General features: G+C 41.9%; 1 protein-coding gene across 1 annotated transcript; it reads left to right on the top strand.

Annotated features, from left to right (window-relative positions):
- The first annotated feature begins 14 nt into the window (after positions 1 to 14).
- On the top strand, positions 15 to 16440 carry LOC118418365 (large neutral amino acids transporter small subunit 1-like). Its single transcript, XM_035824241.1, has 10 exons — positions 15 to 675; positions 7546 to 7671; positions 8377 to 8479; positions 8714 to 8758; positions 9401 to 9524; positions 9778 to 9881; positions 12142 to 12238; positions 12567 to 12716; positions 13378 to 13555; positions 14185 to 16440. The coding sequence occupies exons 1-10, from the start codon at positions 201 to 203 to the stop codon at positions 14247 to 14249; spliced, it is 1467 nt and encodes a 488-aa protein (XP_035680134.1). The 5' UTR covers positions 15 to 200; the 3' UTR covers positions 14250 to 16440.

Here is a 16440-nt window from a genome sequence, read left to right as displayed (position 1 = left end):
AATATAGATTGCTCGTGTGCAGTGACCCAGCACGGCTTTGTCGTAGGTTTCCCGCGCACTTCGTGTGTATATTACCAACACAATACACTTCCACCTTGTTTTGGCGGGAGACTCGCAGATTTGCCACAGCTCCGTCAGCAACAGGCTGTTTGTTGTACTTTTTTGCGTAGTCTGTGGTAGAAATTCTGAAGTTGGAAGATATGGGGAGCGATTTGGAAGACTCGCCAGCATCGGCAGACGGGCCCAGGGCTGTTCGGGAGGGATCCGTGGCTCTCAAGAGGAAGGTCACTCTGATAAACGCTATCGGACTCATTGTCGGGAACATCATCGGCTCGGGGATCTTCATATCACCGAAGGGTGTGCTACAGGACGCCGGTAACGTCGGCGTGGCGCTGATCATCTGGGCGATCAGCGGGGTGATCTCGGCGATCGGGGCGCTGTGTTACGCCGACCTCGGCACGGCCATCCCCCGCTCGGGCGGCGACTACTCGTACATCCTCGACATCTTCGGGCCCCTACCCGCCTTCCTCCGGCTGTGGGTGGAGCTGATCATCGTCAGGCCGTGTACACACGCAGTCATCGCCCTAACTTTCGCCTTCTACATCCTGTACCCGGTCTACACACCATGTACCCCGCCAGACTCGGCAGTGGCACTCCTGGCTGCACTGTGTATCTGTGAGTGTGCTTCTTGTTGTGCTATCTGTTTGTCTTGTGTGCAGAGCTGTTGATATACAAATTCAATACAGAACCCTTCTTTACACATTTATTATGAACTCAGAACTAGATATGATTTATTATGACGGAAGACCACGCTCCCTGTTCCACTTCTAATGACCCATGGCGTCGGTCTGAACGATTTGATAGACTACTTTCTACATAATTAGTGTTTGTGTGAGTGGTTTGTGTTCATGAATGACTCATGAATACAGACAGCAAAATCCATCGCCCAATGCTACAATTCATCACACAACACTCCCTTATTTCTAGACTTTCTGAAGAGTGAGGTAAATTTAGAGAAGAAGACACAGTAGCAGTGTGTGTTCAGCCATGCCTTACATGTAGGCATGCTCCGTTTGTACATACGAGCCGGGGTCACCATGTGCATTCCAGCGCGTCGGCATGTTTAGATGGTGGGGCGGAGTGAACCAGATCTGGGCCGGGCGCCACGTGTGTGTGGCGTTATCGCAGCTGCTTGGTTTCGTTCCTCCTGCTACTACTAATAGAGTATACGAGTTATTATCGGGAACCTCAGCTTGGTCATAGCATCCGGTAGCGTGAATGAAAACAAAGTATATATGCATAGACCACGGTGAAGATAGCAATGATTTCAGGCAAACTAGGGGTGTCATGTCATAATTGATTCACATCTTAAAACATGCAATCAACGAAGACGAAGGTTTAGTCGTTGTAAATTCGCGTTTACAAACGAAATAACGCCTATATTAGGTACCATAGACAGAAATAACTCGCTTGGTGGTCATTGAATACATCTACTGTAAGCAGGTAGCTTATCCAGCGACAATACACAATGATAAAGGGTGTCCACTAAAAACACAGATTAGGAGATGTCTGAAGAGATACTGAGGTTCGGAGCACCCCACTTATGATTCTAGAGTCTGTGAGTCTGTATTTCATTTGAAGAAAGGATTTTATTCCAGTTGCGGGCTTATGCAAATCTGTGGGAACCGTCCTAATTACATCAAGTATGTAAGACGAGACCAGGGACAAGTGCCAATGACACACTGTTTTCATCGATCAGGTTTTCCCGTGTCGCTATTTAGCGTGTCACAACGGCACGCAATGCACGCGTTAAGATAGGCGCCATGTCGAAAATCTAAAACATAAAAAAGTTAGTACTATCAGCAATTATCAACTAGGTTTGACGACCAAAGGTTGTACAACATGCGATCAATGTTAGATCAGGTCAACAAACTCAAATATTTGCGTGCAAACTGCCGGACGGCAGTGTAAAGATCTCCACAGAACACATCCGCCACCACTGGACAAACCTATCCCCACTTAACATCTTGAGAGGTTTCCAAACACATCGATGTCTTAGAGAAAGCTCCCTCAGTCCATTTCACTTTAATGTTAGACAATGCTTCCTGCTGAGAGTATATAGTGTATGTGACTCATTTTTTGGACCGCCTTGTTGCTACCATGGAAAAAGAGCGATGTTTGCACACAGTGTCAACAGTAGCACGCGTAATCGTCGTGAAATGACATTTGAATGATATCATAGTCACAAAGTCCGTCAAACATGGTCTAGACAGCGTGATCTTAGCGTGACACCTTTTCGTACCGAGTGTGTGGTTATGAGAACAATATAGGTCAAAGAGGCACTTAACAAGTCAGATGTAGACTACACAAATAATTGTAGATTCCAGCCCTATAATTATGCTGTTAGCCTAAAGAAATGATTAATGCCGGATATACATTTTTAAGATTTCTAAAGACAACTTTAAATAGGTGACATATGTGGCATGTAGGCCACTCATTGGTCCGGTCCCTTCCTGTCCCCCCAATACAAATATATTAAGACTTAAGATTAAGCACAAACAAAAGAATGAAAAAAAATTAAGCTGTAGCATTTTCCAAACTCTCTAAATTTATGTTTTAGGTTTTTTTTCAGCAAATTTGTATTCTAAATGTCATTTTTATTTTCAAACAACTTCAAGCTGTCTCAGTAGATTTGTTTCGATGATATAAGTCGAATCGATCATCAAGGTGCATTTTGTTTGTGTAATAGACCATGTATGACATGCTCCCCCAGTAGAATGTAGCGATTGGACTCATGCCAACGTGTAGTTTTCTTTTCACGGTGCATTTCTATTCAAATGGGAAATTCAACCCCCTCGAAAGCGTTCAGCAAATGCCTGCCGACCCAGGCGTGTTTAATCCGTAAAAATGCCGGGAACTTTGCTGTAGTGTTTTGATAACTGCTCCTAGCTAGGAATAACGTTTATTTGATTGTGATTAGAGATGTCACGGGTTTTTGCACATAGACATACCCAATAACTATAACTCAATATTAAATGCAGCCTTGTCAATAACTTTAAAGGAAAAAAAAAATTCTTGAGCCGCACAAGTATTAGAGACACAAGTACACAAGTATTAGAGACAACGCCGACGGTGTGGCAAGTCATTATCGATAAGCAAAGCCCTTGCCCCTGAAGGTTGAAATACCATATATTGCGATCGACTGAAATACTTGAACTGCCATTCATCGTAGATTTTAATCAAGAAAGCAAATTTATCATGCATCAGTCACGAAGAGAAGTTTTGCACTCCCAGCTCAAGGATAGAGTGTGCAGAAATACTAGTACCGCTTCGATGACAGAGAAGCATAGAAAAGAGCTGCAGTAGAGAACAAGACCGACCTAACTGTATACACACTTGAGTTATCATAGAACTCATCACTAGAGTTTGCTTCTGTAGTAGAATGTAGTAATTGCCAACGGATACTAAGATCAAAGAGAATCTATGATTACCTGGTTAACCCCAAGGGAACGACTATGTAGTATACTGTAATTTCTGCCTGGGATAATTGCTACTATGTTCCATAGGAATCTTCCAGTTACACCCACAACACTACTACATGTAGATGTAGTATATCATTGCTGGGTTCGCCCCGGAATGTAGGCATGCTACAGATTCATTGTTCCTTCAGAAGAGAAACAAAAGAATCAGGAAAGAAAGAATGAAACATGATGAAATGATTTTTGATGACTTGTCAGATTTCTGTCTCTAAACCAACAAAAAGACACCATAAGCCCACAAAGATGTTACATCGCTCAAGAAGACCAGATATGAAAGCCGGAGGTTCCGCTGAAGTGCCGTAGAAAGTCGCTGGGAGGATAATCCAATCATCCATGACTTTCGGAGTTATGCTGTCCACAAGCACAGAAACAGTCACACACACACCAAACAGCTGGAAAACCCCAGTGCCCGTTGAACGTAACCTCATGTGAAAGCAGCAGATGTCAGATGCCAACACGGGTAAAGACAAGGCTGGAAGCTCATTAGCGACGATTGAATGTAGATGAACAAACATGCAGCGTACGGGGCGCGTGGGATGGTGTATAAATCAGCCTGAGTGACTGGTACATGACAGCCGCTTGACATGGGTACATTAGCAGGCGCGTCTTTTTACTAACCCTGTCACATTATCCACGATATTCGGGCGTATCGATGGAAGGTCGGCCATATTTAAGATCGACAGAGGGTTACCGTTGCGCGTATTTTTCACCTGAAAACATTCCCTGTCACATATAAGCCATACTTTTTACGATGTACAATTGTTGTGCAATAAAGTTATTATTATAAGCGAGGCTCGGGCGATTGCCGCAGAATCGTCGTCCAAACAATTGTCGCCAAATGTGACAGGGGTGTACGGAGAACGCACCAGAGCCGATTGTATTCCTTTTCTGTAAACTTTACCAGATGGGAGCCATTGGCTCAAATGAACTTTCCAAACCTCCATGTGTGACAATTTTGTCGCCATTCCCCCAAAAAGGAAAAAAAAAGAGAAAATACAACACGCAGACAACAGTGGGCAAGAGACGGAGATCGCTGAACGACTGTTGATCCTGAAATTAAATTTCCGTGCCCCTTGATTTTTTAATGCAGGCTTTTCATTGACGTCATACTAATTGTAATTTGAATCCTCCAACGACCATGTTTGCGGGTAATTGAATTAAGCAGTAGCATCTTAGTCTGGTTTACAGACGTACACTGTAATCCAACATGGCGCAAACGACGTCAAATGAAAAGCCTGTATAGGAATATGATACACGATGTGAAATTATGGTCTCAAAGAGACGAAACGTCGAAAAAATCATTATATTTATCTACGAAATTAGGCAAGTGATCTGTCACTGAACTGTTCGGTCGGTAAGCAGTCGTTCAGCGATGGCAGCCTCCAGTGGGATACACTTAACTCTTTACTATCACTAACTACTAACATTCTCTGGTACTGGTAGCATAACATCAGGAGCTACTGGCGTGTGTCTGCCCTTTCTGACCCCCCTCCCCTGTACACTGTTCGTTTGGTGAACCTGGAATCTGTTCTTCATCTAAACATGCCCTTGAGACACCTTACCCGCTGACATAGTTCACGTTACACAGACACCTACAAAACGCTGTAGCAAACAGCAACACATGTCAAACATTTACATGTCTCTTCATAAAATTAGTATTTAAAGCAAGTCACGATTAAGGCAGGAGGTACAGCTGCTTTTGAAGCCTTTTATACAAGTGTCCCGACAAAAACACCTGTTTTGACATTCGCTCAAAGCTTTCACACAGACACTTTAAAGACAAGTCTTGTAAGTTGTACACATGCGTGGTTACTAGTTCAAAGCACCCTGGCGCTCGCCCCAGGGTAAATTCTTTCCCCGCGAAAACGCATCGTTCAGCTTATAGTCTTTGAGCACCCTGCAAACATAGTAATGAAACCTGTGGTGTATTTAGAACGATGTGTGTGTCAAATTGGTCTGGTACACCGTGATCTCTACATTGCGTCACGGGAGGAAGTAGGCGCCACTGCAAATCAAGTTTTCAGACGTTCCCTCGTTACCTGTTTACATTTTCCAACAATCAGATTTGTGAGGTCTTTCAGAGATCCAGGGTTGAAATGTTGTTTTGGAAACGATTAACTTCTAAAGCATTGCACACATTCATCCTAGATCCCACTTGTAGTGTAGCAAATCTCCACATTTAACAGTATCCACAATGCCTTTTGTTACAAATCTGTCTAAATATACTGACCCTTCACAACAAGCTATACAACCTGAGTCATTTTTGTTTATTTAAAAGTCCACAAATACTACTTACTACACGAACAAGTGGCGCATGAGGTGTTATAGTGCAACCCCTATAGGCATGTCAAATTCTGCTATCATTTGGTCAACCTTTTTGTTGTTGTTGTAAACCACAAATAATTTCACCACAAAAATAAAGGGCTTGCTTAGGCTACGGTCACATTTCCAAAGCCGGGCAGTTTTCGGGAACTAAAATTATAATAAAAGACAACAAAACAAATGGAGCATAAGAAAATTAGTCATCAACATATATTCATATATTTTATTTTTCGTTTTCGTATACATGCTGGCAGGGCCCCGGTTTGGAATCATGACCGAAGCGTTATCGGAGGGACGTGTAAAAATGATATGCTGAGATGAAAGTTTCAATTTCAAAACGAAGGCCGAAATAATCGTTTCAAAATATAAAGCGACTAAGTGCGACCCCTTCCGTGCCGAGCCGTGTTGGCTGATGCCCATGGCTCTGTTTTGTCGAGACCCGAACTTGTCGAAGTTTATGTGGCAGTCTGCAAACTACTAGTCTGTAGGAGTTTTGGCACACCCAAAGACCAAACAGACCGTGTTGAACAAATATATGCCCAACTTCAGAAGCTAGCCCAGCGTTTCACTGGATGGTCTGGGAACCAGATTTTGTAACAGCACGGAATGTAACCGTGGTGGTGATACATGGATTGTTGCTTATGATGCCGCTAATGCCTGGTGATCATGTTGTTCATTCATCAAAGTTGGGCGTAAGACGTGCTTGACACATCAGTTAATTATGATAGATGTACTGATCATATCAGCGTTTAACCCTGCTTGGAAGCTGTCATTTGAAAAATTCAACGTTCAGTGCTTATCCATATCTCCTGGCATTTATTTACAGCAATCCCGGATATTTAGGCATGTTAGTACGCTTGATTTCCATGCCTGGTATTCATTGTGAGTTCATAGTGTGGTATGTGGGTCAACAACGACTTTGTTGACCTGTAAAACTGGTGCTCAGTCCAAGTACCCTTCATAAAAGGTGTAGTTTGCACAAAATGTGCTAGGTGGCGCTGGACTACGTTCCTGTGGCGAGTATGACCAACGGAAACCGGGCCAACCACAATGTATTGTACATACAGGAAAGTAGAACAGTAAATAGCCGCTTGAAATTGATAAGTAGCGATTAATTTTGCACAGAAAATTGTAATTAAGAAACGGATTTAAGTCTCGAACGAAGCATTAATGTCAGTGCTCCCTTTCTATGATTGTGAATAGCACACTGTACTATTTTGGTCCTATGCCGGGAGGAGTACTAGTGTCACGATTTATGATTTCAAGGGTGTGCTATATTGGTGGAACGTCCCCTTCCAGAAGAATGTGACATTGACATTTTTACCACCCTCATGGCACTTTTACAAGTACTGAACTAGTAAGTTAAACTTTCACAAGTGCAGTCATGACAACCTCAGTATTTTTTTTTAAATAATTAGCTTTAGTGAAATAGAGATCACCAAACTTGCCGTATCTATATTTGGAAATGGTATGTATCAACTGGTTTATAGTGTTACTCACTAGTGTAACTTTTACAAGTAAACTCAAGGATTGCACACGACATATTTTTTTGTCATATTGACCATGGGGGGGGGGGTGTAAATTTCGAAATCTACCAAGAACCAATGCGCGCGCTGATATCATCCGTAGATTTTTATTTTTTCTGTCGTCCAAAGTATAATTTCCCCTCTCATGTACCGTGCAGGTCTGCTGACGTTTGTGAACTGTGCCAGTGTGCGCAGTGCAACACGGGTACAGGATCTCTTCACGGCCGCCAAGCTCCTGGCGCTGGCCATCATCGTCATCTTCGGTATGATCCAACTCGGCAAAGGTACGTGGGAAAAATTTTCTTTCGTTCTTTTCTTTCTCTGTAACAGCATAGAATTGTTTGCTTGTGTCTATCAATTTAGGCTAGTTGCAATCTGCAACTTGAAAGGTGGTGACTTTTCTAGGTACGATACGATTTTCCCAACGTAACATAGAAGAAAAACACCACCTGGCGGTGGTTATCAGTAGTACAGTCCTCACTCTTGAAAATTAACATGTATCTGGGTCAATTTGTTTGACGTGAATATATAGCACCATCCTTCAATCCAGCCACAAATCACTCCGGCCACTTTAACTCGATCGGCCCGATGCTAACATGTTTACCAATGTCACTGTGCCACTGACTCTGTCAACTGTGTCACCCGTTCGCCATTTGTCAAATCAAGGGGCTTTCCGCTTACTGGTAGCACCACTCACGCGCTCGTAGACTTTACCTTGCCGATAGAGGGCGCAGAGTAAAGATAAGCATTCCCCTAACACATTGACATATGTATTGGCCGTCTAGAAGCTGTGTTGACAACTGCAAATAAAGACTAGATTTATGTATCTTAACTTTCACCCTAATTGATGAAAATTGGTGAAAACGTAAAAGGTAAACGACCAGTCCAACATGCAAGCAAAGAAACAAATAACAGTTATATAGTGTTGCAGAGGAGGTTATACAGCTATCCCAGCATTCCTTGCTGATAGTACTGTTTGATGTCCGCAGGGGAGGTACTACACCTGGCCCCGGAACTGGCATGGCGAGGGGCAACCAATGTGGGCGGGATCTCCCTGGCGCTGTACTCGGGACTCTGGGCTTTCGCTGGATGGTATGCCTTCTGAATAATATACTATTTTTTGATAATCTGAAAACACACGACGACGAGTCCAAAAACATTTTTGTCGGTTACAAATAGTTATGGGATATATAGTTTACTAAGTGCACGGTGGATTTGTCAAACTGAGTTGAAACGGACGTATTTAATATTTTTTACTTGCTGGTATTTTGCAGCTTCAGTAATGTAATGTAAATTTCAAACTTTCTTGATGTTTTTTTCCTCCAGGGCTGACCTGACCTTTGTGACCGAGGAAATCAGGGATCCATCAAGGTAAAGACCGTATAGGACAGGCCGATGTTTATTGAACACGTCTAGAGGGTGTGAACCTCTCGGATTCCAGTTGTCGTTTATATACGTATACCTTACAGTTGCTCTCAATCCTAAGATTGTGATAGCAGGAAAAGCGCTGTGGAAATCAAGGGCTTTGTCACTTTATGGCACTCTTTGTATTTATCGCTGAACTGTGACAGATATGCAACGGAAATGCCGAAATTATGGCAAAATTATCTCATATTATGCCTATTGTAAGTGTTAACGTAACGCTAAACGCAGAAGCGAGTTGGAAAATGTTAATCCGTTCTTCAACTGAAGAAATTAGACTGACCAGAATTTTCGATTTCGACTGAGGTACGTCCTGTTTAGGTCTCCGACCCAATCGCGCTGGACACGTGACTTTAGACACTTGTGACGTCATCAACGGAGCAAAGGTTGTTGCAAGTCGATATCGCCCCACCACCGACAATAGTTAATTGAAATTGCAACAAAGCACTACACTATGGAGCGCCACGCAGCGTATTTAAAGCAGACGTTGCGGACCACACAACAGTTTAACTTATTTACATGGTAAAATGTAATGCTATTAAAACTTTAATAAAAGCAATTTCATCAAGAGAAAATATATTTTCCCCACAGAAACGTTCCCAGGTCCATCGTGATCTCCATGACTGTCGTGACTATCGTGTACCTGCTAGCTAACGTGGCGTACTTCACCGGGATGACTCCTCAGGAGATGCTGGAAAGCGACGCAGTGGCAGTGGTCAGTTTTACTGAGCCTTTTCATCCGTTGTTTCCGATGGAAAAAGACTAAGACTCTCAAAGTAATGCCAACGATATAGAAACGTTAAAACAATAGATCTATAAGGATATAGGATGTACTACACCGAAAAAAGAGCGCACATATTGAAGGCAGTTCTGTAAAGATCTCTTACTTACGTATGGATGAGAATAGGAGAACAAGATACATACAGATTGCGTTGACCGTTGACTTAAGTTGTTTCCCGTTGTTGAAGACGTTTGGCCTGAGGCTGCTGGGTGCGGCCTGGTGGATCATCCCCATCTTCGTCGCCTTCTCCACATTCGGTGCCGTCAACGGGTCCATGTTTGCGTCCGCCAGGTACATACATTGCTCCTCACACCTAGTCATACACACGGTGGATCAAAACTTTCAGTTTTTTTATACGCTAACCGACAAGAGCACAGCATGTCCGGCCCAAAAGATACACAAAAAAAACGGACGTTATGTCCAAGGTCATTTGCCAGGGGAGCCAAACATCTACCCACGTACCAATTATCATCACAATCTATCCAAAGGTTCCTAAGTCATTACTCTGGATGTACAAAGACATACACACAGACAAACGCCACCCAACAATACAGTCTACACCTCCATCAGAGGTCCATTACTGTTTATAAATAAAGATGACGAGGATGGGTTTATCAAAGAGGTTGAAATAAGATTCTTGATACATGTACGCTTTTTAACCTACTTGCAAACTTGGTTTTATGTATTCTGTAACTGTATTCTGTAATCAATTGTGGGTTGGATATTCTTTTCCGTTCTTCCCAACACCATATTCTTCGCGAGTCTTACTCGTTGCTGTCACACCCAGGTACTACGGAAGAATATGGTTTACGGTAGCCGGGAGCAGTGTTTTCAAACAGCTATTAACTGAATAAATGCCATACGCTACAAGATAAACCAGGTAATTGAGAACAGCATCGTTTACAGATGCTCTACCAAAAGTGTCTTTTGGGAGATGTACGAATGTGAGGTATGTTCGCACCCGGTCTTATACCTCCCACAGAGCCATACACATGTCTGCTTTCATCATCTTTCAACTAAACTGTGTACCTTATCACTAGACACATGGTCGGTGGTGTGGTGAAACTTGTGGAATGATGAAATATTGCAGAAATACACATGGAGAAGATATATCCCCAAGTGGGGTATTGATATAGCATAGTGAGCACGGTTTCTTGTCAGTGGTGCAGACCTCATGTCTGTACATGTCTGTACTAAGCGTTTAAGAATACCAGAAGCGAAGCAACCGTTAAATGATCTTTCAATTAGCCGAATGCACTGTCATGACATTTTTCTTAACCTCTCCATGACCCAACCACGATGTGTGGTAGATAGGTACTGGTTCGAACATTACAGCTCCCCATTTCAAAAGCCATTGAGTTTTCTTTGTTGACTTTTTTCCTCCCCCATTCTACTAGATACCGATCAAGCTGCGTCGTTGCGGGAACAAAATTGGATTTTTGTTACTTCATAACTTGAATATCATGCAAAATGTAAAATTATGCTTGAAAAAAGAAAAGAACATTCAAGGCATAACATCCGTTTCTGTATGAAATTCGTTGAGTGCTCTGTCACATTTTAGGTCGTAACGAGGTCGCCGATCTATTGGAAAGGTTGAATCACAAAGAAGATTTGAAAACCGAAGTTTGCACTGAAGTTTCAATAAAAAAATGAAAGCTTTTGGTGGGAGACATTTTTTAGGATCGAGGATCCAGGGGAACTAAGACAACTGGATAAAACAGATGCCAAAGTTGCACAGCAGCTTTTATGTCAGTATCTTGTCAACGTTAGACGGTTAGTCTTACAAATGATGATGAACTCTTGATGAACTCAGACCTGATGTGACCACCACCTCGTGTGAACTGCCGTCCGTGCCTTTTTCCTGTCAGCAGTGCTTCTCATCTCACGCCGCTTTCCGTACCGATCTGCCACGCTTTCCTTTCATTCACTTTAGCAGATTTTATCATTAATAAACTGCCCCTTCCTGCGATTGCGATCAGGTCCGGTCAAAAGATGACCACCCGACCATATGCTTGGTCAGGGTTTCCGCTTGACGACCGGTCAGCCGACCTGTTGCCCTATATGTACAGTGGGTCAGCCTTTTTTGTGGTCTGACCTCAATTTCACTTTTCGACATATACCAATAAATCACGAGTTCTTCTCTTCTTTAATCTTGAGGAGGCAACGGCTTGATTTCTGAGTATCAACAAGCACCTAGCTTTCTCTTTCATTTTATGCACTTGATGATCAATTTTGTGGAAAATATGTACCAAACTGGGAGACGCGATGAAAGTGTCAATCTTGTAAGCAGGATATCAGATGGTCGTAGAAATAACTGTCATCGGGCCTGTACATTTATTTTAGTATGCTATGTTTATTAATGTCATGTGAAACTATGCTAACTTAAAGTTTATGACTACCATGGGAAACTATTGCATCCCCGTGGAATTCAGGGATTCTATTCTATCCCATCATGTAAGCGCAATGTTAAAAAAAAAGAATCTTTACAAGTTTCTTATATATTTTGCCTGTCCTTAATGTGTTTTTGTCCACATCGTGATACGTTCTGCAGGTTGTATTTTGTGGGCGCACGTGAGGGCCATCTACCTGACATCCTGGCTATGGTGAACGTCCACCGGTACACTCCCGTACCGTCACTCGTCCTGGGGGTACGTACACACCTCTTTTCTACCATACTACCTTCCTCTTTACTTACACACCTTCCATACGTCATTGGTTTGTCGTGCTGTACTTTATTTTAGGCTAATCGCAATGTATGTCAACATACATATCAAAAGTATGTAGTAAATATGAATATCGAATTTCTCACGCTTGCTTTGCCCTGTGAAAAAAAAATTAAAAAAGGACGAAGTTGTTCCTGATGTTGTTTTTGTTATAGTCCAGGAAAGATACATAAATCGCGAGCCAAATATAGCGGCGACAATGTATCCATGCCAGAATATCGCATTAAATGATAGTTACTTGCTGGTCTTGCAGGGAATCCTGTCCCTGGTCATGCTGTGTACGACAGACGTGTACGTCCTCATCAACTACGCCAGCTTCGTGTACTGGATCTTCATCGGGATGGCGATCCTGGGCCTGGTGGTCATCGAATTCAAATACCCCAACATGGAGAGACCGGTCAAGGTAAGCATCAGTGTCCTGGGCATGGTTGCATTCGTCGTGCGATCATCGTACATGCATGTGTTGTGCAAAATTCAGCTGTTTTGCTACGAAAAAGGGTGTCTTTAATTCTTGGCCCGGTTGTTTCTGTCAAAGCCTGGTCAAAGTCTACGACAAATGTGACCTATGTAGATATATTTATATGAAAAAATCTGATTACAAAAATATCAACAAACCAATAGAATTCCCCACGTAGGATATATTGATTTACAGCAAGGTTATGATATGCGTACGTCATTTACCAACTTTCGAAGTTCCTGATCTTTCTTTATTCAAGTTGTAACAAAACAATACACTGTGGGCACTAGGCAGCGAGGCTGGTATCGTGGCCACAGACATATAAATATTCAATACAAAATGAACATGTATATATACAAGTAATAAAATAGGAAATCCTGATCTCTTGTCGGATCATAGGTCATTTCTGCCATGCATTTTTCTTTGAAATCTAACTTCTGTAAAACGTACATTTTTTTTAAAACTACTGTTATTCCAAATACCTATTGTCTACATCTTGTTGACAAAGGTTTGCATCGGTAGGACCTTTGAATTGTTGTATAGGTCGTAATGTGTTTACACATCTCGTTTACACACTGAACGTTGTGTTTGTTTCTTTGATCACCAGATGCCAGTCGTCCTGCCCATCATATTTGTCCTGGCATGTCTGTTCATCGTGGTTGTTTCCATCTGGGTGGCGCCCATCGAGTGTCTGGCGGGGGCAGGCATCACGCTGACCGGCGTACCTGTCTACTTCTTCGGCGTCTACTGGCAATCCAAACCGCAGTGGCTGACCGACAAATTTGGTAAGACAAATTCTTGCACGATTATTTTAAGATTCCCATGGTATCTTCACCAATAAAGCATTCTCCAACGGCAACACAGAGCCTTAGTCGCGGCCTATATAATATACCTTGCGGAGGCTGTGCTAAACCGGGCTGACGTTTCCACTCGGGCGTAACCTCTAACCAGTTGTCAGCCAATCGGGGAATCGGCAATACCCCTGTCACATTATCCACGATCTTCGGGCGTATCGATGGAAGATCGGCCGTATGATTAAGATCGACAGAGGGTTGCGCGTATTTTTCACCTGAAAACCTTCCCTGTCACATATAAGCCACACTTTGTACCTTGTACAATTGCTGTGCAATAAAGTTATTATTATAAGCGAGGCTCTGGCGATTGCCGCAGAATCGTCGTCCGATCGATTTTCGCCAAATGTGACAGGGGTATAAAGAAAACATTTAGGCGATTCTCTGATTGGCTGACAACTGGTTGACCATAAAAGGGGCAACCTCAGCCCGCCGGTACTTATGATTGGATAAAGATGAACAAAATCACCTCTCCACTTGAACACGCATTATCCTCTTGGAAATTTCTTTATTGTATGGAAAAAAGAATGATTTTCAATTTTTGTTGTTACTTTTTTTTTCAGATGCCTGCACGGTGTTCTGCCAGAAGATCATGACATGTTGTAAGGAGGAGCATCAGAAGGAGTGAGGGACTCTACGGAAAGTTTTCAATACTGATCAACATATCCAGTTAGACTTTTCCACTAACTGTGCGCCAATGTGAAATATGAAAATGTTGAAGGGGGAGTGTCATTTTTTAAAACAAAGTAGAGATGGGTGCAAGTGAATTTTGATACTGTGTACCAGATGAAATGATTTCTGTCCCCTCCCATCCTCGACTCTGGAATGAAATACTTAGTACCCACAATGTTACCAGGGACTTCAGATGATATCGAACGTGTCTCACTACTCATTGACCACTTTTTCGTGGAACGCTCTGTCTACAGTTATAAAATCTGAACTAACGAGCAATGTTTGAAATCTGTTAAAGAAAAGCAGATTATTCGTGTTCATTCTGAACGAGTAAAAAGAAAGAAAGATACGTGTCAGCTATTGACCAAGTTTCCGACATACTCGAGTGCCTAATAATATGTAGCAAAATGTGACCAAAGAATGGAAGTGATTACCCTGTTATTCAGTCCGCGTTTCACAAAGGACAGTGCTCGGGTGATCTAACATATTAAATGGGTAACCTCTTCTGCTGTATTGTAACAAACATTTTGTTGTATAAGAGAAAATATTATGGTTTTAGCACGCGCGTGTTTTTCAGAGGCATTTGGTTTGGATCGTTTAGTTCATTGCTGACTGATACAGTAACACACATAGCACTGTCCTCTTGTGTAGACTCTAACATCAGTCATTTGTAAATTGTATCCACACCATTTTATTACTTCCCGTGCTTATTGCGCTACGAAGTCCGCTATTGTTTGTGTTGTATGTATGAGGAGTCTACTGCCTTGTATTTGTAAATATTGCTATATATGTGGTGTGGATCTGTCCTAAATGAATTGATCATTGAATATGGTTGATGTTGTAATTTGGGTTGATTTAATGCAGAGTTAAGGCACAGACCTCTGTTTTTCCAAATGTAAAGGCATGTTATACTTAATTTTCAATTGGCGTATACGCTCTGAGAACCACGTATGTATGTTTCTCTGCTATTTTTTTGCAAAGGGCTCAGAGCAGTGCTGTGTATTTCTTTTTGCAGACGCACATTATTTTCTTATTTTCCAAGTGCTGTACAGAAGGTACTTAATGCAAGTTGTATTTTTTAGATCTGCTTTTTGATAGAACCATAGAAAATCATGGCAAGAAATTTTATTGTTTTGTCAGAACTAGCGTTGTGCCAAATGTTGATTTTATTTTGGGTTGTTTTAAGTAGAATTATGCTTCTTGTTTCTTCGTTGAAGAAGGGAATAGATGTGACAGTAACAAACAAGACCTATTGATGTCTTCAACAGTGTGATGTGAGAGATCTTAAGGAACTGTGTTTGAGATATAAGAACCTGTTAGAGTTATTCCACTGTAGATAGTTTTGTGGCGGGGTTAAAACGACTTGCCGACGTGCGTTAAAGATGGATGTAGAGAAAGATAGATGTGCGACAAGACTGGAATGTTGATCACGTTTCCAGTCGTCTTCCCTTCTGTTGAAATGTTTATAATGGAATAACAATTAGGACACAAAATTCCATGTGTTTAGTGAGCAGTTCTCACCTATTGGTCTTCGATACTGCCGCTATGTACCACTTGTTGATTGCACAATATTTGGTGTCAAACGCTTAGGCGTATGTATACACGTAGACTATAGAATTGAGGTGACCATTATGCATTAATTATATCACAAAGAGGGATCGTGTACTTAAGGATACATGTGAAAATGTCAATTTGAAAGACTCCAACAAACTGTATATTGTTACGTTGACCTGAAAGCATATAATACGTTTGGTTGCCCATTTTAACTTCCAAATCTTATTTTAGGTTCAAATATTCAATTTTTGTGACCTTAAGTAAACAAAAAAACTAATAGAGGTGTATTTGCTATTCGTGATTTTCAATAATACACTACCAAAACATTTGATACAGTTAAAAATGTCAACGAATTTGTGGGCGCTTTCTCAGGGACCACCTTGATGTGTACATCTTTCTCATGTAAGTTAGCTCTAGTCTCTGATGCAGGCTTCTTCAACCTTTGTCCGGTAAAAGACAGAGATAACTTGCCGCCGAAGAAGGCTGGATCTGAGGCTAGATATGTAAGTAGTACTAGTACTGTACTTCATGTGCCACGAGGTTCCTTTTATTTTGTATTTCGGCTTGGATATCAAATAAACCGTGCGATCTCA

Source organism: Branchiostoma floridae, chromosome 6, assembly GCF_000003815.2.
Source record: "Branchiostoma floridae strain S238N-H82 chromosome 6, Bfl_VNyyK, whole genome shotgun sequence".
Lineage (NCBI taxonomy): Eukaryota > Metazoa > Chordata > Leptocardii > Amphioxiformes > Branchiostomatidae > Branchiostoma > Branchiostoma floridae.
This window is presented reverse-complemented; position numbering and strand designations above follow the sequence as displayed.